Source organism: Takifugu flavidus, chromosome 4 (assembly GCF_003711565.1).
Source record: "Takifugu flavidus isolate HTHZ2018 chromosome 4, ASM371156v2, whole genome shotgun sequence".
NCBI classification, from domain to species: domain Eukaryota; kingdom Metazoa; phylum Chordata; class Actinopteri; order Tetraodontiformes; family Tetraodontidae; genus Takifugu; species Takifugu flavidus.
The window spans coordinates 10,428,542-10,453,475 of NC_079523.1; the positions used below are offsets into that span (position 1 = coordinate 10,428,542).

Sequence of the window (24,934 nt, forward strand, 5' to 3'; positions counted from 1 at the left end):
CAGCAGAAAAACCCTGCGCTCTGTGGCTAACTTTAGCACCAGTGCTAACAACAAGAAGAAGAAAAATTATGTTTGAGCTGTGCCTTTCTGTGAACATATGCTAAACCCAAAACAATCAACGAAGCACTCAAATTAGTTTTGAGCAGTTTATTACACTTTACGTAGCCGACTCTATTTATAGAAGCTAAGCCAGCGCTTTAAGCCACTGAGAACCCCTTGACGGCTGAACCGACCTGCTGATTACAGGACAGAAAAAGCGCGGTCCGAAAAAAACCTTTAACACAAATCCCCATAAAAATATGACCGACTTGCTGACCCGGAAAAGATTTGTTTCTATTTATGGCTGAGTTGGCCCTGATTCAAATACATTCAGATCCTCTGATTTATGGCTGAGAAGCTGTTAAACCGAATAAAGAAACAACAGGATGCACACAAACGCCCACAGATTATAATGGCACTTAAATGAGTAGAAATCAGTCCAGTGATCAGTCCAGCAGCAACGCAAACTGATTTTCAAGCTTTGAGTTTGTCGGCAGAGTGAAACGGCATCGCGGCCTGAGACAGAGGAAGAACATCTCGACGTATTGATCCAGATCCAGATCCTGATCCCGATCCTGATCCGCAGCTGTACCGTCAGTCCGAGCTGCTGGCATTCATCTGTCCTTCGATTTTCTGCATAATGTGCGTCAGGTCCAAACTCTCTGTTAGCATCTTCAGCAGAGTTTCGTCATTCTGGATCCCCTCTATGAATTCCTCGTAGCTGAGTTCACCTAAAACAGAAAAAAAAACAACGATCGGTCGACGATTCTGCTGTGGTTGGAATATTCGGAGCTCACCGTCTCCGTTGATGTCAATCTTATCAAACACCATGTTGGTAAACTCCTCAGCCGACATCTCGGAGGGAATTCCATTGATTGCACGGATGGACTGAAACACCACAGAGGGGAGATCATTCTACATCAGCGCCACATTGGAGCATCATTCCTCACAACCTAAAACTCTTCAAATGTTAGAATTGGGAAATATGGCACTGAAAAAAACTCACTCTTTCTGTGAGAAAAGATCCAGTCTGAAAAAATAAAAGCCTGGCATCTGCATGGGGCATAGAATCTAAACCCAGCCCCCAGTTTCCTTATGGCAAGGAGGTTGTGGGTTTGAGTCTAATAAGAGAGGGGAGTTTAGCTAGTTCCTGGTTGTATTACTCCCTTGTTGACTCTTCAGCCAGCAGAGGTCAGTAAACATCATCTGCCCCTCTGGTATACAGCTGTGGCTCAGGTCTTGCCCTCCTCTGGACCTCCTCACTCTCACTAAAGCTCTGATGGTCCTCTGGGGTGGTTCGAGGACACTACTTTGGTTTTATTTTGAGGTGGGGGGATGTCTCCCTAAGCCCTTAGGTCTAATGCTCACCTTGATTATGAGCAGCAGCTCGTCACGGTCGATGCAGCCACTCCCGTCTATGTCGTAGAGTTTAAAATACCAGCGCAGCTTCTGCTGCACTCCTGCCTTCAGCACCAGACTCAGAGCAGCCACGTACTCCATGAAATCAATGAAGCCGTCCTGCAGGAGAAGAGACCCAGAGAGCTGCATGTCAGGAGGGATAATGAACGCTGACCTTTTGAGATCATTAAGGCAGGTGCGCCTGCTGTATGGGGGCTGGGGGTGGGTCACGCGTGTCATGTTTAGGTTGTAGGTCAGTCTACTAAGCCATGCCGAAGGGATAAACCTTCCTCTGATGAGCTAAAATCCTCTCAAACTGTTTGCTCCCCAGCAGAAATACCACGCATGACAACACTTTGTGTAATGAAACCTCGACACATCATGGAAATTTTCACTTTTTTCCTAAATATGTATTAATATTTTAGTTGTAATTGTGGTTGAATATTAACATCCGTACATAAATGATGAGATATTCAGTTCTCCTCTATATAAAACAAACTATAATACACACAACGATCATAATGAATGATCATATAAACACATTTCACGCGAAGTTTCATCTGGACTAAAAGTTTAACCACACAGCTCTAATCTCTAATTATCCCTTTAAATTAAACTCTGTTATTTAATTGAGAGGAGGGCGCAAAGGGTCTTACGTCGTTCATGTCAAAGGTCCTAAACAAGGTCTGGATGTAGGCGTTTGACGACGGTGACAGGTTCTTCAGGCCGAAGAACTGTTTGAATTCGTAAAAAGTGAGAAGTCCAGATGGGCACTCGGTCATAAATTTCCTGTACCACTGGTGACTCTCGCACGCCTGGAGCTCCTCCAGCGATCCGAAGACGTTCCCCATGGCTTATTTTGCTTTCAAAACCGGAGAGTAAAAAGTCCAGCGAGAACCATACCCCTAACGTGGTGCATCCGCCGGGCAGCTGTCACAGTCGGTGCCTCCCCAGGAAGAAAATAGTGAGCGGACTCAGCGCATGCGAGCCGCTCACGTCCCCGCTTGACTGAGCGAAAGGCTCAGAAAATCCGATCCAATTTGCTCGTCAAAGTCTGATTAAAGAGACCTCGTTGGGGCACCACCTGATGCTGGGATCAGCAGGCCAATTTGTTTACGGTGTTTGTAATGGTTTCCATCATGTGCAAATGGCTGTGTGTGCAACATTTAAAGTAAAAATCAAATCAAAATCAAAACAAAATCCATCCATCTGGAGTAAAAACCGGGAAAATAAGATTAATATGGATGAATAAATCCTGAAGATTCCTCCCCTGTGCTGAGAGCTGTGGTGAGAGGGTGGTTTAACTGTCCCACAGTTGAAGGGACACCTCTGGGGACAGTCAGCGGTGACCCCAAGTTTCCCCGCAAAGTCAGTGAAGAGGCTACTTCTAATAATAAGATCGTAAAGCTAAACATACTTTACCATGTTACAAAATCAGCTCACTGTCTGAACATGCTGCTTTACTTAAGTCTTCTTGCTGTAGCCCAGTGATCTCCCAGCTTACCCTACTTTCACAGGCAGGGAGCGTCCTTCAGACCCTCTTAACGCTCATCCATCTGCCACCAGGCCCCCAGCAGCAACACTGGGAAAACTGTTGAATACGGAAAGTAAACAGTCATGATACTGACTTTACTTTCATTTTCATTCACAAGCAGTTTATCAGGTCTCATCTGGTGCCAAATATCAACCTGTCCTATGATGGATTTGTAAAATGCTGTGCATGATAATTATATTTTCATGACAGAAAGCAGGAGTATATGAAACTGTGACAAAAGTGTGTTATGTATTGAGTTATGTGCCACTTCAAATGGACCACAAACACGTCCGTCCTCTTCTGGCGGCATGAGCGTTAAGAGACAGCGAAAGGGACAAAGTTGCCGCGGAGGTTCCTGGATGTCCAGGTTCCTTGGACGCGGAGCAGCAACATATCGAAGGGTCCTGTCAGCGCCTTCATCACGTTACATCAGCGGAGTCAGGAGAACTGGCTGGACCAGTCTGCTTTGTCTTCCACTGAGGCTCGGGTACAACAGTCTGACGTGACTGGGAAAAAAACCTGTGAGGAAAGGTTTTAATCACTGTTATGTAATTTAAAGCACGAGGGCAAACATGTTTTATGATCTGCCCGATCCCCCAAATCCATCAGACTCTTTCAATCTCAGCAGAAACAAAGACGGCGGTTGCTCTGAAACATGAGCCCTCGCTGTCAGAGGTCACTGTGAGGTAGAGTGGATAATTAATCCTCTTTACATTATGACACAATCACCTGGGTCACGTGATCTCCATGACAGGTGAAGGATATGACATGTACAATAACACCCGGGCGGTCACATATTTCCACTGACAGACACAATGTAGATTTTTGTATTTGGGTTTATTTTTTTGATCATTTTCATGTTACATTTGAAAGTTGAAGTTTAACTGCTTGGTCAATCTCTGTTTATAATCTGTTGGACCTGTAATCTGCGTTAACATCATGTAATCACTGTACATTTGTTGTAGTTGTTTCAAAGTAGGCATACTGCAGTAGAACTCCTATTACATTACAGTTATACATATTTAAGTAACTATACCAAGAAAATGTAAAGGAAATCTATAAATTCTGCATCTGATTTCCCACTTTTCCCATCATAATATTATAATCATTCATGGCGCCATACAGAAGCATTTGAGGGCCAACTTCACATTCATTTTTAAAATAATTATCTATATCTCACTTATTTATCATTCACAACTTCTTTCTGGGATATTACAGTGTGATTTAAATCCGATTTTAATAACTCAATATGAACATGCACTACAATTAGCTTGTAAATTGTTTTTAGCTGTGCAAAATGATAGTGTGTATTTAATTGTTATATTTGCTTTTGATTTGTCACCGAAAATATATCAAAATATGTACCTAAAAAGCAAAAATAAATAAATAAAACTAAGTAACTAACGAGCTGACAACCTAACTAACTAATGGAAACGATCCCGTTAAGGGACAATTGGTAGAAAACAAACAAAAAACAACGTTCGAACATATAAAGACTCCTCTGCACACGCACGCACGCACGCGCGCGGCTTCTTCGCTTCTCCCTGATGTTTGCGTCTCCTGCTGTAGATCCAGATGTTACCGGAGGAGAATGTGGGAGGTCGCTCCCTCGCGCGCCCTCACGTGCGTTGCGCGCAGGTATGTGGTGAAAGCGCGTGCTGCTGTGACGCCTCACCTGTCGGGGAGTGTGTGAGCAGAAGAGGGAGGCCCGGGGACAGCAGGGGAGGCGGGCTCTGCTCCATTTTCTCCGCCTGTCCTGAAAAGTGGAACCAAACAGCAGGAATCGGGTTTGCGTGCAGAGCGTCGGCGCACCTGCCTCAGAGAGGAAAACACGCACGGATTTACCTGCGCATCATAATGCGCCCATAGGCCTGTTTCCCTGTCACCTGCCACCATGAAGAAGGGTCCGCTGCACTTCCTGGGTCGGAAGAATCAATCTCTCTTCGACACCAACGTGAAAATGAAGGAGATGGGTGAGTGACGGGCCTACGCGCGACCTTTGGACCGGGGCCCACATGGAGGTTTTTAACGCTTTAATGGTGTCGGGGCGTCCTGTCAGTGAACGCAGACCTGCGTTTTGTGTTTCAGGACAGGCAAAACAACGTGACGTGTTTTCTGTGTATGATTAAGAAGGAAAGCGGGTTGATATCAGTTTACAGGAAGGCATCCAGTTATATGACAGCAGTTTACAGCTGATCCGTGTGGCAGAGGTGGGAGACTAGCTCTAACAACGCAGATGATTTTTCTCTTCTCACCTGCAGCCCTTGTAGGTGTAGCGGGGCCCTTTGTTCACTTCACACTTCTCCCGGGAGCCTTAATGATGATTAGTGAGGGCAGACAGCCTAAATAGTTCTCAGTGACATGTTCCTGTCACCAGTCACTTATTAGTCAAACACATGCGAGACAGAGGGGTGAGAAGCAGAGGAATGCATCAAAGCTGCCTTTCATCCTCCAGCCCTGCTCAGCTACCTCTGCTGTCTCTCTGGCATCGTGATCTTGATCTTAAGAATCTCCTCGTTCACCTTCAGCGCAGTTGACCTGTTCAAGACTATGTTATCACAGTGGGTCGGGCCCTTACAATGACAGGAATCCACTAATCCCATCTGCGGAGATCAATGCGGGGCCGCTGGACACCAGTGGCAGCTGAGATGGCGGGCGTCCTCTCTGAAATCCCGTCTTTTCTTGTGAGACCCCGTGAGGAGAGACGTGATCTTTTCCCATTTGTTTGCAGACAACGTGGAGCTGGTGCTGCAGCCTTCAGCCATCCCAGAGTCCGGAACTGCCAGCGTCAGGGCCAGACCCACAGTCAAGCATCTCACTGTGAGTCTACCATGCTCCACTTCCCCCGAGTCATTTACATTTTATCGCTGATTTTCGCACATTTGAATAACACCGTGTTTGCATGGGATCAGATCCCGCCTTTCCGTCTCGCTGCCGTTAAAGTTTTTTATTATTATTATTGTTTTCGTCCTGAGCTCTGTCTGCCCGAGTGCACGCACGCAAGAGAGCTGATAAAGGACACTTTATTATGCTGGAATTGAGGTCATTTTTAAAAAAAAAAACTGCCCAGAACCAGGAAGGAAAAAAGATAAAGACCTGTTAAATTAATGTGCCGACCAACCACTTCACATAGATCAGGGCTTCATGTGTTCTACACACGATACAAGGACTTCAAGAACCATGATATGGGGAAATTTCTTATAGTTTTGACTTTAAAAAAAATCTGGCTACCAAAATGTCATCAATTTTTAATACTTGAGATCTTTTGGCTTGTTTGACAGATTATTTGTGGTTCACAACAACTTTGATTCAATCGTAGCTCAAAGTCTAATCAGTGCAATTTTAATTGCTTCAAAATGAAGGACGTGTTCCTCCTTAACTCTGGCGCACGCCCTTTCATTCTAAATCGGTTTAGGATGACAATAGCGCCTCCCATCATGTCGTCATGGCGCAGGGCTGCGGCGAACCAGGGCTGGTTGTTCTCACACTCGGGTGTCAGGGAGTGTTCTGTGAATCTGTGGCATGCGTCTGGTCCGACACACCCAGCAGAACATCTTCTCTCGCTTCTGGTGAAACGTGAGTCACAGTTCTGGGAGCAGCCAGCTGAAGTCAGACTGGATCGTGGAACCGACACACCTTCTGTGTTTGTGGCGAGGGAACGCTGACGCTGGGAGGGAAGGATGAGTAATTTCTCTGACGCGGGGCCTGGATTCTGTGTTCAACGGTTCTGTTTGAGATCACCTCCACTTGTTCTTTGTTGTGTCAACACGGCCTGTGGTTATTTTTGGTGCAGTTGGCAAGTAGGCCCCGCCCCCTCGCGTCTCACTGTCGCTCACAATAAAACACGGGGGTATCTTAGCAACAGGGTTGATTCTTCTTCTGGACAATGAGCGCGTGATAGGTGTATCCTCTGATTCACGAAAAAACGGGTCTTAGTATTGACTATTATTGATTAATCATCTTTATAGATGATTCATCTTTTTTTTAGTGATAAAAAAGCCATAAATACCTGAAACCAGCCACTCCCAGATTGATGCATTAATGTGTTTTTAGGGTCTCTAGAGGAAGCATTTGTTCAAATGTTGCTGGGCCACTTTAAAATGGTAAATAAATGCCTTTAAACCAGGATTTATTGTTAATCCTGTGTTTACTAAACTTCTACACACACATATTCTTCTGAGCATCTCAAATATTGAAGTATCAGCCCTCTCACGGTGTTTTTCCTCCTTCACAGTCCTCAAGCCTAGACAGCTTTCAAGGGTTTGCTGTCCCAACACCCAAAGTTCCCCTCCTTCCCCCCGTCAACGGCGCCAAGATCAACGGCTCAGGTGGGTCTGGATCTGGGATCTAACGTATAGAGTTCATTGAAACTCCATTATTTGTGGCGTGAAGTGCCCTCCGTCCAAGGCAGCTGATGGATTGGGCAAATGTGATAAGATTCGAAAATGTGGGGCAGGTAAATGTTTGCCCAGGTCATGGCTCAATTACCCTCCTGAATGCACCCAAACAGCCAGACCAGGTTGCTAAGGTGTTTACAGAATGGGAGTGGTTGCATTTATTAGAACAAAGCTGAATTCCTCAAGCTCTGAGCCATTAGTTTTTAATGCCTGTGTGTCATGAATGATTTAAATAGCTTTGAAACACCAGGGCACCTATTCAAAAAGATTCTCAGAGTCCTCGTGGAGAGCTCCTAGCTTAGCCTAAAAAATCCTGGCAAGGCGTCTTAGCTTAAGAGTGATTGAGGAAGTTTCTGAGAGCAACTCTGGGCGAGGAGGGAGCAGAAACTTTTATCTTAATGAGGAGGTGTGGTTGACCCCATTGTAGGGAGGACACAGTGTTCTAAAGGTGTGATTGGTTGTTAGGCTCCTAGCAATGAATGGACAGTGAAATCTAATGATTGAAGGTGGATGCAGCCATTACCGTGACTACTGGCCTCCTTGTAAAAAGCAGTTTGATTTGGCAGAATGACCAAAAAACCCAAAGAAATAGAGAAAAAAGAACTCGAATGCTGAATTGGACAGAAGAGCAGCTGGTGCAGGAGAACGAGGGGGTTTCAAAAGGGAAATTAAATTTCGAGATGACGGCACAATTTACAAGCAAGCGAAGAGTGTGAGACATTGTTTATTTCATTAGCATGTCGCCCCCTTCTCAACTGACGAGATTTCTTTAAATATGAACAGAATACAGCGAGGAATGGAGCTTATCGAAAAAGTGTAGGCTTTTTTCACAAAAAAGAGGCGTAAATAATAAAGAAAACAATCCCCCCTCAAAAAGACCCACAAGCATCATCCCTGCTTGATCAAGCCTGCGTCTTATTAAAACTCATTTGATCCTAAAGCCTTAGGAGCTCTCTGAGGGCCAAAGGCGCTTTGTGAATCGCTGTTCTTACCTGCCTGAAATACTTTTATACTTCTGCAGTTTCTGAATCACATGCAGACAAACCTGCATCAGATCAATCTCTTCTTTGTTTTCCACAGTGGGTGGAGACAATCTGTTGAATGGATCTGTTATATCCACGCCTGATCATGAGGAGGAACTATTTGTTCCTCCTCCTCCCACTATGGCACCTCCGCCCCCTCCAGGAACTTTTATCCCACCTCCACCAGAATTCATGTGCGGCGTGGACGATCCAGACCTGCAACACCTCCGGCCTCCGCCCATGCCCGCTCCAAAACCTCCTTCAGCATTACCCTCTATGGAAGAGGACTTCTCCTACTTAAAACCGCCACAGATGGCACCGCCAAGGCCTCCCTCTATCTGCTCCAGCGGTTCCTCAACTTTGTCCACGTCCAGCCTACCCCCCGACCTAGTCCCCGAGCATCCCAAATTCGCAGCACCACAGCCACCTTCTGAAAGGCAGGCCAAGATGAAGATGCCTCCTCCAAAACCAACCAGAATGTCCTCCATCCCCACCTATGATTCCCCGCCACAGACCCCTGCCCCACCTCCCCCTGTGCAGAAACCCACACCGTCCACCTTCAATCCCCAAAACACGGCGAAGCTTTATGACATTCCCAAAGCCTCGATCCTCAGCAGGTGCGAAGATCGCAACCCAAAACCCAAGCAGCTTGTATTTCTGGAAGATTCTAGGTCCGTTAAATCGAATCCAGTGCCTGCTCAGTTTGATGGGAAAACCCCAAAATTAGCTCCACCGCCTAAACCAGTTTCGGAAGCGAGAAAGGAGCGTGACTTAAATATTAGTCCAGGCTCTCCATCACCCGAGCCTGACTTGAAGAAGGAAATCAAATCAGAGTCGGTGGGACCTGACAGACCTCTCCAGACCCAACAGACGTCTCCTCAGCCTCCGAAAGCGACAAATATTTTGGCCATTTCAAGCAAGGATCAACCCAAAGGACCTCTGAGTCGAACTGGTAAATTCAGCCCGTTGCTGGATCGTAAATTGCGCAACCTGAAAGGCAGCGAGAGCGGCGCATCGCGCGAGGCATCTGTAGCTTCCCCCCTCAGTCTTTTAATGGCGGCTAAAGAAAGAGACAAGCACAGATCGAATCAGGATTCAAACGACCTCCCAAAGAACAGTCACCTCGCAGCCAACGTCCACCCCAGTGACCTGCTGTCGAACAGCTCCGCTGCCAAACCCAGGTCCGGTTTGTCCTTCTCGACATCACAAAGCGTAACACAAGAGAGGTCAAAGTCTGCCGCTGCCCTGGAAAACGTACTAACACCCACGACCTCACAAAAACCCAGGCCCGCTCTGGTCAAGGACCACACGCAGTCCTCCAGCATCAACGGGACGGCTGGGCTGGTGAGCGCAACCAACCTGGCTACGCAGCAACGCATCCCAGAGGACGACCACAAGGACGATAAAGAGGAGCTAAGCGTGCTGTTGCTTCCTCCCCCGCCAGAGTTTGGCGACACAGACGACATGTTGGAGCCTCCCCCCGACCTCCCTCCACCAGACCCTCCCAGACAAATGCCCCAAATTACACCCCCATCCCTCAAACCCAAACCCCCACAAGCTCCAGTACTCCCACCTCTACAAACCAAGGTCAAACCCAAACCGCCAGTCCAGACAAACCTTACCAAGTCTCCGGCGCCGCCACCGCCGCCGCTGTCCCCCAGCCAGGCCACACTCCTCAGCATCTTACAGAAGAAAATGCTGGAAATGGACCACAAAATGACCCCAGTGAGGGACGGGGAGACCAGCCCCGATGACTGGAACACCCCTTTGTCTGATGAGGACAACAACGTACCCGTCATCCCCAAGTTTACCCCGCAGAGCAAGAAGAACCCTGGGGTCGATAAGGCAGGGCTGGACCTGCGGGAGCTGGAGGGAAAGGTGTCCTCGTCCGCTGTCCGGTGAGCCCAGGGACAACAGCAGCACTTCTGTCGCTTTTAAGCACAGTTTCACTCAAACTTGTCAATGTTCTCTTTTCCAGTAACGGATCGTCTTCCAAACACCAGTACGGTTGCACCTTCACCGTCCGGCCCGGATCAAAACAGCCCATCACCGTTGCCAATAAAGGGAACTCGTAGCACGCGCGCGGCTAAAGCGGGGTCGCCACAGAAGGAATTAGTACAGAAGGAAGACTAAAATAATGTTTAGCATGTGGAGGACGCAACTAACTCTTCAAAGTTTTATGTTTTTACTCTTTAAGATTTCTAACGGCATCGTGTGGGTAATCAAGACAATTTTAACCAAGGAAATTTTACACCTATTTATGAAGTATATAGAGTTACAATTGAACATTACATATTAATGTATGTAATAATGTACGGCATAACGTCAAATTTGACTTTTTGTGTTTAAAATGACGTTGCCTCTTATACTGTAAATGTTGTTTCTGTTACATTTATACTTTCCTCATGTCTGGGTGTTGTTATCTCCTGGAAGGAGTCCCATCTCTAACAATCAGGAAATGTTTGGCCCTTTGATTTTAGCACAGAAACTTTTTCTGATTGCGCAACACCCGAATGAAAACGTACCCAACAGGCTGCACAGTGTGACAGCACACAACACAGAAGCACATTTTCCACCACGTCAATCGAAAGCTGGATTTACTGTCAACACGAAGGTTCATTAATGTAAAAAGATTCATGAAGTCAAAGCTGCTTTCAGAGGTGTAAAATACTATTTGTGTGTGGACAAAAGTTCTCCAAAATCTGTTTGCATGAAGTGTGAAGACGTGGATGTGTTTCTAAATGCTTATTGACATTTGTTACATGTCAGATTATACCCCTAATATAATGAAAGAGTCATCAACTGATGTTGGTGAGTAAGTCAATTCAGCAGCCATATTATTGTATAAACACTCATTTAAACCTGTGTACAGTGTAAACTTTAACAAGAGAAGAATTGTGCTATAAAAGCTTTTTGAAAGTTCATGAAAAAGAATCATTTCCAAAGCACACATCTGCTATAACAAAGTGTTTATTGTTGACGTAAAACTGTGCCACATGAGAAGTTGCCTCCAGACCAGCCACACACAGGATGTAGGGACACAAAAAAAGAGCTTAAAAAGATTATTGCAGGTATTTGACAATACGAGAATTACATCTACCGAAATCCGATACCTTGTTCACTAGAACAGGCTGTGATGCAACAGATTGATACAGGTTTTACTTTGCATCTGAACATGTCCCAAACATAAAGTTAATGAAAGTGGAGCTGTGCCGAGGCCTGTGAGGAGCATCTCTGTCTACACGGAGGAGTGGGGCGCTCCGTTCGCCGTCCCCACCGTGTGGTGAAGCACGAGGTGATCCCAGCCGACGGTCGTGAGGGTGTCGGAGCCGCCTTGAAGCCAGCAGACGTCGTTCACGAAGTCCTGGTGTCGACGATCTCGGAGTCTGCGGACGATCGCGGGTTTAGTGTTTGTGGACGCAGGAGAGAAGACCGGAGAGTTTCCGTGTAGAGACTTACACTTGTTGTAGTTCAGAGTTCAGAACGACCAGGGAACAATCATCACTGACGGAGGCCAGCATGGGGGTACTGGAGTGGAGACGGATCCAGGTAAAACCTTCATGTAACGCCAGAGCAGATGAGAGGGCATCGCTTATCGTGCCTACCTGTGTGTAGAATAGGCCAGGCTGTTGACCCTGCGGCTGTGGACCTTCTCGGACCGCACCAGTTCTGTTCCCACCAAGTCCTTCACAGTCACTCTGCCACTCTCATCACCTGCAGTCCAACAGACAGAAAAACCCGACCTAGTAGAGACAGACCGCTGGTAATCTGCTAACAGATGCTGCACACCTTACCTAAAGCTATGGTGCTTCTGTGGTGGGGGTGCCAGGCCACAGCGGTGGCGGGACATCTGGGAGACTCTACATCTGACACAAGATGAGATTCCTTTTAACAAACACTGACGATATGACATCAAATGGATCTCCCCCCAAAAATGTTGAGATTTTTCAGGTCATTTCTGTCCACAACTGCTATATCCAACAGTCAGGATGCCAGGGGATGTTCCTTACCGAGGCATGTGGCTGGTTTATCTGGCTTCCTTCTGTCCCACATTAACACACGACCATCCTGGGAGGAAAAGCCCTTGATGTTATTTAGATCTCTTGTAGAACGGCGCAACAGAATCAATACTGTCTCATAAATATGCAGTTAGCTTGTGTTAAAGAGACTTCCTCCGTTTGTGTCTTTGTCATTTATCTTACTTGACCACAGGAGATGAAGAGAGACTCTTCTGCAGGGCTGCAGGCAACACAGTGGACGGGCTGTGTGTGTGCTGAAGGGAAACAAGAGTCTCAGTCAGAAGGCCGTATAACAACTCGTGGAGCACTTTTAAGACGTCACAGACGCCCTCTCACCATTGTATGTAGTAACAAGCGTCTGCTGACTGAGATCCCACACTTTAATTCTATGGGCAGGAAAATTTAAACAAGAGGAAGATGTAATTGTATTTCTACAAATGAAAACATGTCAAAATGTTTCTGCAGGCATATTAAAAGCGGTGGTTTCTAATGGACATCAGTACAACAAACGCTCACCGACAGTCCATGCTGCCGGTGACGGCACTGTTGGAGCCAGTGACGGGGCTGACCGTGGTCACGATGCCGTCATGGTCATGTTTAGTGAAGCGATTCACCAACAGATGCTCATTCTCTGCCAATTCCCACAGTTCCAAAGCACCTGCATGGCAACAGTCAAACAAAGTCCAGTTTAATGTTAAAATACCCGGCTTGTGTTGATCTTTGCTCTGAAATCTGCCGTTTACCCGAGTCTGATGCCACAACAACACTTTTGTCTGAAACCCATTTGGCATCTACAACTCCAGCCTCGGTCTGCACACCAGCCTTGCAGAGTTCCTCGTTGGGGGCTTTGGCAGGGTTGCTGTAGATCCAGAGAGATCCTTGCCAACACCTGCCACCGAGGCTAGAGGCACCGAGCAGCAGAGTTCCATCTGTGGACACAGACAAGAAAAACTGTAACTATAACAAGAATGATGAATAGCCATTCTGTTGGATTCAAAATAAAACCATTGTGAATCCTCCAACACCTAAGCAACAGCATGAAGAACAAAAGAACTATGAACCAGGATTAACTGGTTTATCGTTTATTCAACCTCCATTCTTGTTATAATGGCTAGATTTAGGCGGGGCTCTGACTCACCTCAAAGCAAGGTAAAAGTATTCTGTAGTTAAAGTTTAAATGTCATCAAGCTCTCCTAACGTTCAGCCAATCTCAATTCTTGCACGGTCAATGGTGAACACTGATTTCATTGACAACAAAATGCAGTCACGACGCACACTATACAAAAACAATAATATTTGACAATAAGCAGTTTATATATAAATCAAGGGGTCATTATTAAGCAGCAGCTTTGTTAAAATACTTGACCACGTGTGTGCATATGTAAACATCTCCTTTTGTCTACCTACCAGATCTGTATTGTGCAGAGCACAGATGCTTCTCCATGCATGCCGGTGCGTTGGCGGGGACGTTCCAGCAGTTTTCCTTGATCATGTTTGTATCGATCACCGCTGTCATTCGTGTAAAAACCTGGATGTTCTAGGTGTGATGATTTACAACAACTTTAGCTTTTTCCACGTTAGCTAACGGTCTATCGTTAACCAAACACTTTGCTTAGGATAACACACTATTTCGTTCTTATGATGTGTGTGATGCGTGAGCAAAATACAATCTAGGATAAGCTAAAGTTGAAGTAAATGATGAATTAACGACCGCCAACACATGGGATGCCGAAACGTCCACTTCCGTCTCCCGTCTTCTTCTTTTCTTTTACGATTCTTCTTCTGTGGTTCTTGTTGGTTTATGAGGTACTTGGTTGTGTATTACTGCCATCTAGTGGAGCATAAGAATATTCGCCGACATATTTGTACCCTTGTGTAATTGTTCACTAATTACAGAAAAGGTTCACTGTAAAACTTTTTCGTGAATTGTGAATCCATCGGATTGGGCAAACTTCTACAACAAACCTCAAAATTTGTGTAAGATACATAATCAAATCTTGTTGATTTGAAAAAAAAAAGAATTTAAAAAGTAAAATTTAAAACCAAAACTTGACTCAGCTATGAACTGCCTTCAAACAAAATACATTTCAATATATCTTGAGTTGTATGCGACAAATTTTCAAGGAAAACAATAGAACAATGACAAAAATTAACACTCCTAAAATGAAGGAGGGAGACGACAGTGGTCAACATTACAAGAAAAAATATGAAGAATATGGCCTAAGGTCTGATAGGTGTATATGAAAACAAAAATATGTTCTATAGTCAGATCGTGGAGTATCGGCCTTCGGCTTGTTGCAGAGTTGGGTAAAAAATGATTTTAATGGCGATGTTTTGTGTTAATGTCGCTCAACAAGTAGGAAGTCGACTAACATCGTAAAATATTTTAATTTAATTTTCATTTAATTTGTCATCTAAACGATAAAAACGTCCCGTTTAAATCACTAACCTACACCAATCCTATGTTATACCGTGAAAATTGGAAATTGAACCTTATAACAATATTTAGACGCACTTTTGACTAATTTCGCAACGTATAGCTTTTATTCTGAAAGGACGCTAACGGAAGTTGCGGATGATTCTTTTGTTAACTTGACACTCGCGTCCCTCCGCCTAAAATCGATAAGTGATTGGTTTTCTTAATGGATTAGATTGCGTGGGTCCAGTGAGGTGCTCACAGAAGGTAAGAAAACAACCATGTCACGACGACCGACACAATAAAAATAAACATCCCCTTTGAAATACGGTCGCCGTGCTGCGCCGTAGCTTTGTGACATTAGACGTTGTTGCAGCGATGCCTTTGTGCGTATGGTGACGGCTAACGCTGGAGCTAGCGTTAGCCGCTGGTGTGTCTTGCACAGAAGTGACAGGTCTGTGTGCAGTCAGCTGCGGCTCTGCACGACCCCGCTCAGCCGGTAAGAAGGCAGCAGCCTGCGGGCTGTGTGCGCAGCTGGAGGAGATTAGAGGAAGCGCTCGGCGTGATGTGGACAGCGGAGGCTCCAGACGTGTCAGCATCACCTCTGTCTGACCAAAAATATGCAGTGCAGCTAGAAAATCAGACGGACCTGATTCACAATCCGCAGAGGGGATTATCAAAGCAGTCAGGAGACCAGTGCGTTTGAGATTAAAAATCTCCGCTGCAATTTGAGGGAATTTGCTCAGCTTGTTTTAACCCCCTAAAACACTATCAAACAAGGTCTGATGAAGAAGTTTGAGTACATTAATGATACAGTTCACATGCTTTTGCATATCTTTGTATGTTTGTGACCTACGATGACATTAGAATCTTTTCTTTTTCTTTTTATGTGCCAGCCAGCGTTAAATCAGTAGAAAGTGACGGACGGATTTTAATGAAATTTCCAGGGAATGTTGAATACGGGCCAAGGAAAAGGTCAATAAAAAATTTAGACCTCGTCATTTTCTCTCTGTTTTTCCACATTCGTCTGTCAACATTGTAATAACCACTGGATCTGCACGCGGACGTAAGAGTTTCGTCCTTGACTCCATTGTCATCAAGGATTAATAATCCGTAATCCACAGAACCAAAACCTTTTCGATGAGGGCTAAATTACTCTGGTCTCAATGCAACCCAACAAAAATCATTTCTTTGATATTTAATCCGCTACACAGCCAAATTATGAGCTAGTATTCATCAGTGAAGACACTTCAAAAGGTGCAGAAATAGTCTACTAAATCTATCAGACGTAACATCCCCAAAGTTCCAGCTGTTTGTGCTGTTGACAAACACAATAATTCTCTACTTTGTCCCCATAACTCATTATTTTTGTGCCTCAGAGGTTGATGATGGCTTTGAAAAGGAGAAGAGCAACGTCTCCTTCCAGCAGCGTGAGCGGGGGAGATTTTGAGGACAGCCAGACATCATCGTTATCATCAACCGGGAGGAAGAGGAGGAGGATCTCGAACATTCCCACCGTGGATCCTGTAATGTTTTGTTTTCTGTGTGTGCGGCATGTGTGGCAGGTTGTTGGGGGGGAGAGGCTGCTTTTCAGTGTTTAATCGCTGCCTTCCAGATCGCCGTGTGCCATGAGCTGTACAACACTATCAGGGATTACAAAGACGAGCAGGGCCGGATGCTGTGTGAGCTGTTCATCAGAGCGCCCAAGAGACGGTGAGGACAGAGAACAGAGGACAGAGGTGTGAGACCATGAGGCAGGAGAAGGTACAAGTCTCTGGCCTCTTGCAGGAACCAGCCGGATTATTACCACGTGGTGTCTCAGCCCATTGACATGATGAAGATCCAGCAGAAGCTGAAGATGGAGGAGTACGACGACGTGGAGCAGCTCACCGCCGACTTTCAGCTTCTGTTCAACAACGCAAAAAAATACTACAAGGTGAATCACTCGGCGCCGCCGGGCTCGAAGGCTTCCGCTCACCTGCGTGAACGTGCGTCTCCTGTCTTTGTCCAGCCGGACAGCCCCGAGTACAGGGCGGCCTGCAAACTCTGGGACCTTTACCTGCGCACCAAGAATGAATTTGTCCAGCGAGGAGACTTTGATGAGGATGACGAAGACGCGTACAATGCGCACGGCAACCCGGGAGGCTCTGCTGAGGACGAGGTGAAGCTTTCATGCGTGATGAAGAGTGTGGGAAGTCCACAGTCACGGCTGAATCGGAGACTTCCTCCCGTTGTGTTAGGTTTCATGTATTTTCATAATATGTTGCGTCTCCTTTTCAGAACGCTCCCGCCTCCCTGAAGGAGATCCTGGAGCAGCTCCTCGACGCCATGGTGTCGTACACCGAACCCACGGGCCGCCTGGTCAGCGAGCTGTTCCAGAAACTTCCGTCCAAGATGGTAGGCGTCTCTTCAGAGTGACACGATTCATCAACTTTTCCTTGACAGCTTTATTTCTTTCCTTTTTTTTTTGTCTTTGCTTCCAGCAATACCCAGATTATTACGCCATCATTAAGGAACCGATAGATCTGAAAATCATCGCACAAAAGATTCAGGTTTGCCTCTTTTTTTTTTGAAAAGTGACATCACAAATGTGTTTGACCGTTTCACTCGTGGAACTCTGGTAAATGTTTTCCCTCCAGTTGGGCCACTACACCAGCGTTAGCGCCATGGCTAAAGACGTCGACTTGCTGGTTAAAAACGCCAAGACTTACAACGAGCCCGGCTCGCAAGTGTTCAAGGTGAGAGCGGCTCTGAGGACCTCGTGTGTGCCGCGGGCTGAGAGTTGACCCGTTTGTCTGTGACGTGTCCCCCCGATCCAGGACGCCAACACCATCAAAAAGATCTTTGCGCTGAAAAAGTCTGAGATGGAACACGGAGAACCGACCAAGTCCAGCATTCGCATCAGGTAGCGACGACAAGGATGCGCGGAGGAAAACGTTTCCGTCTGATTTGAACTTTTCTTCTGCTCCCCCCCCCCCCAGGAACAAAAGGTCGGCCCAAGCCGACCGGCTCTCAGCTATCACCATGGCTCTACAGTATGAAAGTGACGAAGAGGGCATCTTGTCTGGTGCGGCTCCCCTTCATCATCCTCGCTAACATCGGTGTCTCTGCTACCTGGGCTCTCGCCAGACTGACCCTGACCCCCTTCTGTGTCAGGTTCTATCCACTACGATGAGGGGGAGTCTGAGGCGGAGAGTCTGACCTCCAACATGGACATGACCAACCCCATCTTCCAGCTGTACGAGGCCGTGCGTGGCGCCCGGAACAGCCAGGGCCAGCTGATCGCCGAGCCCTTCCTGCAGCTGCCCTCCAAGAAGGACTATCCAGACTACTACCAGCAGATCACCCAGCCCATCTGCCTCCATCAGATCAAGTACGGTTTAACTCTGCTCACCTCCGTTCCTCTCCCTTTAGAGCAGGAACCTAGGAAACACACAAAGAGCCACTAAATACAGAGGACAGGACAGGGGTCAGAGGTCAAGGCTGCGTTCACAGATCCCACATTATCTTCCCGATGATCAGATCCTGGGATTTAACTGGTCAGCAGGGGCCTCATTAGTGCATATTTTACCATGGCAACGGATCCCGACAGTGACAAAGGTCTGCATGCTCGTCCACCCTTGTTGACCGCAGATGTCTTCGACTGCTGCGTCGTTTCTTCTCATTAATCAACGCTTCCACGCCGTGTTTGCTTTATCTCACCGTCTATTTTATACCTCTGCGGCATCACACACACTCGCTGTGCAGTACAGTATTTCTCTCCCCTCCTTCCCAAATGTGAGAGCCCATAATTCCCCGCAGGAGCAAGATGAAGAGCAACGAGTACGAGACGGTCGAGCACGTGGACTCGGATCTCACGCGGATGTTCGAGAACGCCAAGCGCTACAACGTCCCCCACTCGTCCATCTACAAGCGCGCGCTCAAACTTCAGCACGTTCAGCAGGTGAGTCCCAGCCTCACCACGGGGGGGGCACCCAGACGCGTGTTTACGCCGCCGCTCTGTTTAGATGAAGAGGAAGGAGCTTTTGCAGAAAGACGACGACGACGGAGACAGCATGCTCTCTTCGGCCACGTCTGACTCCAGCAGCACAAAGAGGAAAAGGTCTGTTGCCTCTCGCCGCCTCAGACCGCCCGCCTCCTGGCGCCGCTGTCTTTGATTTGCCCTTTGCTTCCAGCCACAAGAAGAACACGAAGAAGAACAGAATGAAGATCCTGTTCGCCGCCGTGACCGAAGCCCGAGAAGCCGGCACGGGCCGGAGGCTGTGCGACCTCTTCATGTTCAAGCCCTCCAAGAAGGACTACCCCGACTACTACAAGGTCATTCTGGAGCCCATGGACCTCAGGACCATCGAGCACAACATCCGGTCCGACAGGTACATGACCGAGGATGAAATGGTGGACGACATGAAGCTGATGTTCCGCAACGCTCGCCACTACAACGAGGAAGGCTCCCAGGTGAGATCGGATTTGTTAAAGTTTCCAGTCCGACCTCCAGGCGAGCGCCAAATGAACCCGGTGCTCCGAATCCTTGTTTTTGTCGAAGGTCTACAACGACGCCGACATCCTGGAGAAGATTCTGACGGACAGGCGCAGAGATCTGGGCCCGGCGAGGGACGACGACGACACCACGTCGCCGAAGTTGAAAATAAGTACGTCCCTTCATCAGACACGTTGACTCCAGAAGAGTGCCGATGGTAACGCGCCTGACCTGTGTTTGGCTGCAGGAAAGAGCAGCATCACTCTGAAAAAGTCAAAGTACCTGACGCCGTTGCAGCAGAAGCTGAACGAACTGTACGAGGCGGTGAAGAACTTCACCGACAAGCGGGGCCGTCGCCTCTGCACGGTCTTCCTGCGCCTGCCGTCGCGCGCCGAGCTGCCCGATTATTACATAGCCATCAAGAAACCCGTGGACATGGAGAAGATCAAGAGCCACATGCTGGCTAATAAGTACCAGGACGTGGACGCGCTGGTGGAAGACCTGGTGCTGATGTTCAACAACGCCTGCACGTACAACGAACCCGAGTCGCTGATCTACCACGACGCCCTGGTGCTGCACCGGGTGCTGCTGGAGACCAGGCGCGACCTGGAGGGTGGGGATGACGCACACTTGCCCGACGTGCCCCGTTTGATCCAGGAACTCATCCGGAGCCTCTTTGTGTCCGTGCTCGGTCACCAGGACGACGAGGGCCGCTGCTACAGCGATTCGCTGGCTGAGATTCCTGCCGACGATCCCGCCAATCCTGACAGGCCCAGACTGAACTTCGAGATAATCCGATCTAACGTGGATCGAGGGCAGTACAAGAGGCTGGACCTGTTCCAGGACCACATGTTTGAAGTGCTGGAAAAGGCCAGACACCTGAACAGGTCACACGCTCTCCGTTGCTGTGTGAACCTGCAGCATTTTTTTTTGTTTTTTTTTAGGAAATGCTCACGTTTTATTGCCATTTGCAGGACAGATTCTGAGATCTTTGAAGACGCCGTGGAGCTGCAGCACTTCTTGATCCGCATCAGGGACGAGCTGTGCAAGAATGGAGAGATCCTGATGTCTCCTGCTCTCAGCTACTCCTCCAAACATCTGCACAGCGACGTGGACAAGGAGAAGAAGGAGAAGCTTCCCAAGGAGCTGGAGGAGGACAAGATCAAACGGGAAGAAGAAAAACAGGGTAATTATGCAGATGTGCCCTCTTGTTTTCCCTCCTGCACATCCTTTGGCGTAGAGTCCCTGAGTCTGCTGTTGATATCCAGAAGCTGAGAAGAGAGAGGACTCAGCCGGGGGGCCGTGGCAGTCAAACCCTCAGCGCACCTACAGCCAGGACTGCAGCTTTAAAGACAGCATGTACCACGTGGGAGACTACGTGTACGTGGAGCCCGCAGAGCCGAACCTCCAGCCTCACATCATCTATATTGAACGTTTGTGGCAGGACGACACCGGTCAGCCTCCTTTCTGATGTGGAACCAGTGTTTCAGGAGGAACACAGTTGCTTTAACCCCCAAACATCCCTCCTTTCGGTGTGTTCGCAGGTGAGAAGTGGCTGTATGGCTGCTGGTTCTACAGGCCCAATGAAACCTTTCATCTTGCCACGCGCAAATTCCTGGAGAAAGAAGTCTTCAAGAGCGACTATTACAACAAAGCCCCCGTCAGTAAGATTCTGGGGAAGTGCGTCGTCATGTTCGTGAAGGTAAAAGCGGGTTTACGTCCGCTGCGATCCACTTGGAGAAGGATCGCTTTGATTGTTCTGACCAAATATTTCACAGGAGTACTTCAAACTTCAGCCGGAAGGCTTCAAAGCCGAGGACGTCTACGTGTGCGAGTCCAGATATTCGGCCAAGTCCAAATCCTTTAAGAAGATCAAGATGTGGGCCATGCCCTTGAGCTCGGTTCGGTTTCTGCCCAGAGAGGCCCCCTTGCCGGTCGTCCGCGTGGCGTCCATATTTGCCATCAAGCAAGAGGAGAAAGCACCTGAGACGGCGGAGGAAAGCGGGGCGGCGGATGTTGTTGTGGAGAAGGTAAACGGATCAGAGGTCAGAAAGCAGGTGAGCTAACACGGACATAAGAAGGACGATGTGTGTGTGCAGGACAGGGAGGACGTCCCCATGGATGTGAACAACGGAGAGCCAGGCTGTCAGTACTACGAGCAGCTCTGCTACAACAACCTGTGGCTGAAAGTGGGCGACTGCGTTTACATCGCGTCGCACGGGTTGGTGCGCCACCGTGTGGGCAGGTGCAGTAAAAACAATTACCGTTACGTTTTATGAGAAATTTAAAACAGAAAAACAAAAACAAAAATCTCATACAGGATTGAAAAAATGTGGATCCGAGACGGAGCAGGATACTTTTTCGGTCCAATCTTCATCCACCCCGAAGAAACGGAGCACGAGCCCACCAAGATGTTCTACAAAAAGGAAGTGTTCCTTAGCAACCTGGAGGAGGCCTGTCCAATGACCTGCATCATAGGTAGCCTAAACTTTCCACGCGATCCCCACAGCGCAGAAACAATGAAGAAAATATTCACCGCCTGTGTTTTTATTTGTTCTGCAGGGAAATGCATCGTGTTGTCCTTCAAAGAATACCTGTCGTGTCGGCCAACGGAAGTCCCCGAAGAGGATGTCCTGCTCTGTGAGAGCCGCTACATCGAGAGCGAGAAGCAGATGAAGAAGTTCAAGGGTCTTAAGCGCTTCTCACTGTCTGGAAAGGTGGTGGAGGATGAGACATATTATTTTAGGTAAAACGAACATTTAAACGCTCGGAAAAAGGAGCTGGTTTTCTTTCATAGACAGAAAAGACCAGGAGGGTCTGCCTGGTTTTAGGATTCAGATGATCAGTGGAACAATCCCAGTTTCTAATTATTAACAGGAAGCTCATAGTTCCCCAGAAGGAGCCGTCTCCACTTCTGGACAGGAAAATCGAGGAATTAGAGGCGAAGTTTGCTGACATGACGGATGAGGAGCTGGAGGACCTCGGGGAGGATGACGGCGAGCTGGGGGACCAGTCCCTCCCTCTAATGCAGTCCGCCATGTCCGGCGACATAGACATGATGTCTTACACCCCTCCACAGGTCAGCGCTCTGTGCAGAGCTGTGTGAAAGCTGAGCCGGCGCCTTTTTGTGGACGATGTGCCCTCGTCTTGTTCGCAGTGCGCGCCCAAATCCATCAAAGGCCTGTCGAAGAAGGAGGGCTCGAAGCGCAAGATCAACATGAGCGGCTACATCCTCTTCAGCAGCGAGATGCGAGCCGTCATCAAAGCCCAGCACCCCGACTTCTCCTTCGGCGAGTTGAGTCGCCTCGTCGGAACAGAGTGGAGGAACCTTGAGAGCTCCAGGAAAGCCGAATACGAAGGTGAGCCTCGACCTTTGCGCTAATGGCGCGCGGGCCTTCTGAAGAGCAGGGCGGCTAAACTCCTCGTCTCCTCTGCTGCAGAGCGAGCAGCTAAGGTGGCCGAGCAGCAGGACCGCGAGAGGACGCATCATCAGATATCCCCTAGAGCAGGTACCCCAGTAGGGGCACTGATGGGGGTGGTGCCGCCCCCGACCCCCATGGGAATGCTAAATCCCAGCATGACGCCTGTGTCAGGTAACCCCTCGAAGATGAAGACGGATCCCAGTGCACAGTTGAAGGCTGGAATCAGAAGCTGAGCTGCTCGATATATTTACATTGAACGACCTCCTGATCACGTCAACATGTGACAAACGGGCGTTCGATGACGCGCTGCCTCCTTTAAAAACCCAAATCCTCATTGTTGCACTAACAGTCCCGAAAGGCTGATTTGTTTGGGATGAGGAGGCGTGGACGAAGTAACAGATCCGATGTCAGTACCTTCAAAAGTGCAACATTTCCAGGTTGAGAATTTTAAAAGAGCAGCTCGACAATCTTGCACGCGCGTCCGTGAGCGCCACTTCTATTGGTGGGCTTTTGTAATTATTTGAACAGTGATGCTGCGGTTCGTCATTTTGCCGCTTATGCTCGCGTCAGCGACTTAAAAACAAAAATAACTGCGGACCTCTGAGGAGGAGCAGAAAGGTGTATTTCAGATATTTTTTGATGGTATACAAAGGCAAAAATGATAGAATTTGTGTCACATCTCAATAATTACGCACCCAACCGCGTGTCATGACACCATAAATCATGTGTGGTGGTGAAGCCGCCGGCTGCATGTCTGACTGACGCATGCTGCTGTCCCGTGTTACTACCGTCCTCCCCCCTAACAAGGTGGGATGGGCGCTTGGATTCCCCCTCGAGGCCGCTAATGTACGTGGTTAGATTGACTGTCTTGTTGCCTCATCACAATGGTTTGCATGTCTTTGCCCAACATCTCCCGCCCGTTGGAATGTCCCCCTTTGGTAAGAATGCCCCCATCACAGCCACCCCACCTGCCATGCAGTCGCTTCCTTTCCTACCAATCTGACTCACTGGAGGGGCTACCTGTACCGATAGGCCAGGCTGATGACGGGTCGGTTTGAGAGCATAAACCTGGCCTCAGCTGGAGCTGCCTTCTTTGTCCCGCTCGTTACCCAGCAGGCCTTTGGTAACGTCTCAAAATTGAAGCACCTCTGATAAAGAAAGCAAATCCTTGCTGTCAGAATTTGAACAAAACATGCAAAGAAATTCAGCGCCAGACTCAAATGGGGAGATTTTCTGCACGGATGTTCTCCTTCTGCACTGATGTTGAATATGTCCGCAGGTGCCGCCAGTGCTGGAGGACCAGGGAACCATGGATCCCAGGTAATCTGTATTGATAATCAAGAGAGCATTCCTCATTATGGACTGTGTAAATATCTCAGTATATCCTATAAATTGTGCACTGGTTTGCGCTCAGGTGGGTCTGATGGGCTCTGGGCAGTCTCCGTCCTCGTACCCAGGCCAGATGGGACACCCGGCTGTCCAGCAGCCCTCCAGCCCTGTGTTTGTGTCCCCACCAGCCAAGAGCCAGCGCCTGCTCCACTCCGAGGCCTATCTCAGATACATCGAGGGCCTGACTGCCGAGTCTGCTACCATCAGCAAGTGGGACCAAACTCTCTCAGGTTCATTTGGATGGTGGTGTCTGCATGCATCGATGATTACAGCAGCTAACATTGGCGATGTGATCCGATAAAAGCCAAATAAGTTTTATTTCATTAAGTGACTCATACTTGAACGTCCTATTGGAAAGGCTTGTGTAACATGACTTTAATCGGTGTGTTTTTCAGTGCAAAAACAAGATGTGCGCCTGACTAAAGAGCAGGAGAGCCGGCTCCCAACGCACTGGCTGAAGAGTAAGGGGGCGCACAAGACTATGACTGATGCACTTTGGCGAATCCGTGACCTGATGCTGCGAGACACCTTAAACATCTGTCAGATGCACAACCTGTAGCATGTCTGTGTTCTGAGCCTCCGCTCCTCCTGTGCCTGTGAGAGACGAGGAGCGAGCTCACTAAAACTGTTCATTCCGTGTTTGTATTTAAATAACGTGTTTGGATAATATGTAGCGTTCCTGTTTCATTCCAGCGGTTGTAAGTGCATTATTGGTAATGATTGTAATTATGTGATGCCTTCATCTTTTCATGATTAAACCTTGAAAAGTTTATTTTGGCTAGTTGGAATTTGTTTACAGACTTTAGCTGCATGACTGGGAC

At 47.9% G+C, this 24,934-nt stretch overlaps 4 protein-coding genes across 5 annotated transcripts; 2 read left to right on the plus strand and 2 right to left on the minus strand.

The window, feature by feature from the left end:
- Positions 1 to 132: 132 nt before the first annotated feature.
- Positions 133 to 2,955, minus strand: LOC130525008 (guanylyl cyclase-activating protein 1-like). Its single transcript, XM_057031650.1, has 4 exons — positions 2,094 to 2,955; positions 1,408 to 1,557; positions 837 to 927; positions 133 to 770 (listed from the first exon to the last, which is right to left on the minus strand). Exons 1-4 carry the CDS (start codon positions 2,286 to 2,288, stop codon positions 634 to 636), a joined length of 573 nt encoding a protein of 190 aa, XP_056887630.1. The 5' UTR covers positions 2,289 to 2,955; the 3' UTR covers positions 133 to 633.
- A 1,733-nt stretch (positions 2,956 to 4,688) lies between these two features.
- Positions 4,689 to 11,324, plus strand: LOC130525001 (histone-lysine N-methyltransferase 2D). Its single transcript, XM_057031641.1, has 5 exons — positions 4,689 to 4,944; positions 5,703 to 5,791; positions 7,206 to 7,299; positions 8,449 to 10,288; positions 10,369 to 11,324. The coding sequence occupies exons 1-5, from the start codon at positions 4,866 to 4,868 to the stop codon at positions 10,463 to 10,465; spliced, it is 2,199 nt and encodes a 732-aa protein (XP_056887621.1). The 5' UTR covers positions 4,689 to 4,865; the 3' UTR covers positions 10,466 to 11,324.
- Positions 11,325 to 11,342: 18 nt separating this feature from the next.
- wdr77 (WD repeat domain 77) lies at positions 11,343 to 14,314 on the minus strand. 2 transcript variants are annotated; one of them, XM_057031649.1, is made up of 10 exons: positions 13,817 to 14,314; positions 13,153 to 13,338; positions 12,926 to 13,067; positions 12,746 to 12,795; positions 12,593 to 12,663; positions 12,401 to 12,458; positions 12,185 to 12,250; positions 11,996 to 12,104; positions 11,850 to 11,918; positions 11,343 to 11,776 (listed from the first exon to the last, which is right to left on the minus strand). In XM_057031649.1, exons 1-10 carry the CDS (start codon positions 13,923 to 13,925, stop codon positions 11,629 to 11,631), a joined length of 1,008 nt encoding a protein of 335 aa, XP_056887629.1. In that variant the 5' UTR covers positions 13,926 to 14,314; the 3' UTR covers positions 11,343 to 11,628. The 2 variants fall into 2 exon arrangements, with proteins under 2 accessions (XP_056887629.1, XP_056887628.1); XM_057031648.1 differs by having other exon boundaries at positions 12,185 to 12,256; positions 13,817 to 14,187.
- A 663-nt stretch (positions 14,315 to 14,977) lies between these two features.
- LOC130523916 (protein polybromo-1-like) lies at positions 14,978 to 24,885 on the plus strand. Its single transcript, XM_057029540.1, has 29 exons — positions 14,978 to 15,092; positions 16,205 to 16,351; positions 16,441 to 16,538; positions 16,614 to 16,761; positions 16,837 to 16,986; positions 17,106 to 17,222; positions 17,309 to 17,377; positions 17,465 to 17,563; positions 17,645 to 17,730; positions 17,807 to 17,892; positions 17,982 to 18,198; positions 18,627 to 18,768; positions 18,833 to 18,927; positions 19,001 to 19,280; positions 19,369 to 19,474; positions 19,550 to 20,189; positions 20,277 to 20,488; positions 20,571 to 20,756; positions 20,847 to 21,004; positions 21,081 to 21,332; positions 21,402 to 21,547; positions 21,623 to 21,780; positions 21,865 to 22,048; positions 22,180 to 22,381; positions 22,460 to 22,661; positions 22,743 to 22,895; positions 24,004 to 24,044; positions 24,139 to 24,343; positions 24,509 to 24,885. The coding sequence occupies exons 2-29, from the start codon at positions 16,211 to 16,213 to the stop codon at positions 24,670 to 24,672; spliced, it is 4,737 nt and encodes a 1,578-aa protein (XP_056885520.1). The 5' UTR covers positions 14,978 to 15,092; positions 16,205 to 16,210; the 3' UTR covers positions 24,673 to 24,885.
- Positions 24,886 to 24,934: the final 49 nt, after the last annotated feature.

Coding starts and splice junctions, on each gene's coding strand:
- LOC130525008 (XM_057031650.1), bottom strand. CDS start 2,288: ATGGGGAACGTCTTCGGATCGCTGGAGGAGCTCCAGGCGTGCGAGAGT. Junction 928..1,407: donor AGCTGCTGCTCATAATCAAG/GTGAGCATTAGA, acceptor GTGGTGTTTCAG/TCCATCCGTGCAATCAATGG. Junction 771..836: donor GATTGACATCAACGGAGACG/GTGAGCTCCGAA, acceptor TTTCTGTTTTAG/GTGAACTCAGCTACGAGGAA.
- LOC130525001 (XM_057031641.1), top strand. CDS start 4,866: ATGAAGAAGGGTCCGCTGCACTTCCTGGGTCGGAAGAATCAATCTCTC. Junction 4,945..5,702: donor CGTGAAAATGAAGGAGATGG/GTGAGTGACGGG, acceptor ATTTGTTTGCAG/ACAACGTGGAGCTGGTGCTG. Junction 10,289..10,368: donor GTGTCCTCGTCCGCTGTCCG/GTGAGCCCAGGG, acceptor TCTCTTTTCCAG/TAACGGATCGTCTTCCAAAC.
- wdr77 (XM_057031648.1), bottom strand. CDS start 13,925: ATGACAGCGGTGATCGATACAAACATGATCAAGGAAAACTGCTGGAAC. Junction 12,459..12,592: donor TCTTCATCTCCTGTGGTCAA/GTAAGATAAATG, acceptor TTTTCCTCCCAG/GATGGTCGTGTGTTAATGTG. Junction 12,105..12,184: donor CAGAAGCACCATAGCTTTAG/GTAAGGTGTGCA, acceptor GTTGGACTGCAG/GTGATGAGAGTGGCAGAGTG.
- LOC130523916 (XM_057029540.1), top strand. CDS start 16,211: ATGATGGCTTTGAAAAGGAGAAGAGCAACGTCTCCTTCCAGCAGCGTG. Junction 16,539..16,613: donor ATCAGAGCGCCCAAGAGACG/GTGAGGACAGAG, acceptor GGCCTCTTGCAG/GAACCAGCCGGATTATTACC. Junction 19,281..19,368: donor ACAACGAGGAAGGCTCCCAG/GTGAGATCGGAT, acceptor TTTTTGTCGAAG/GTCTACAACGACGCCGACAT.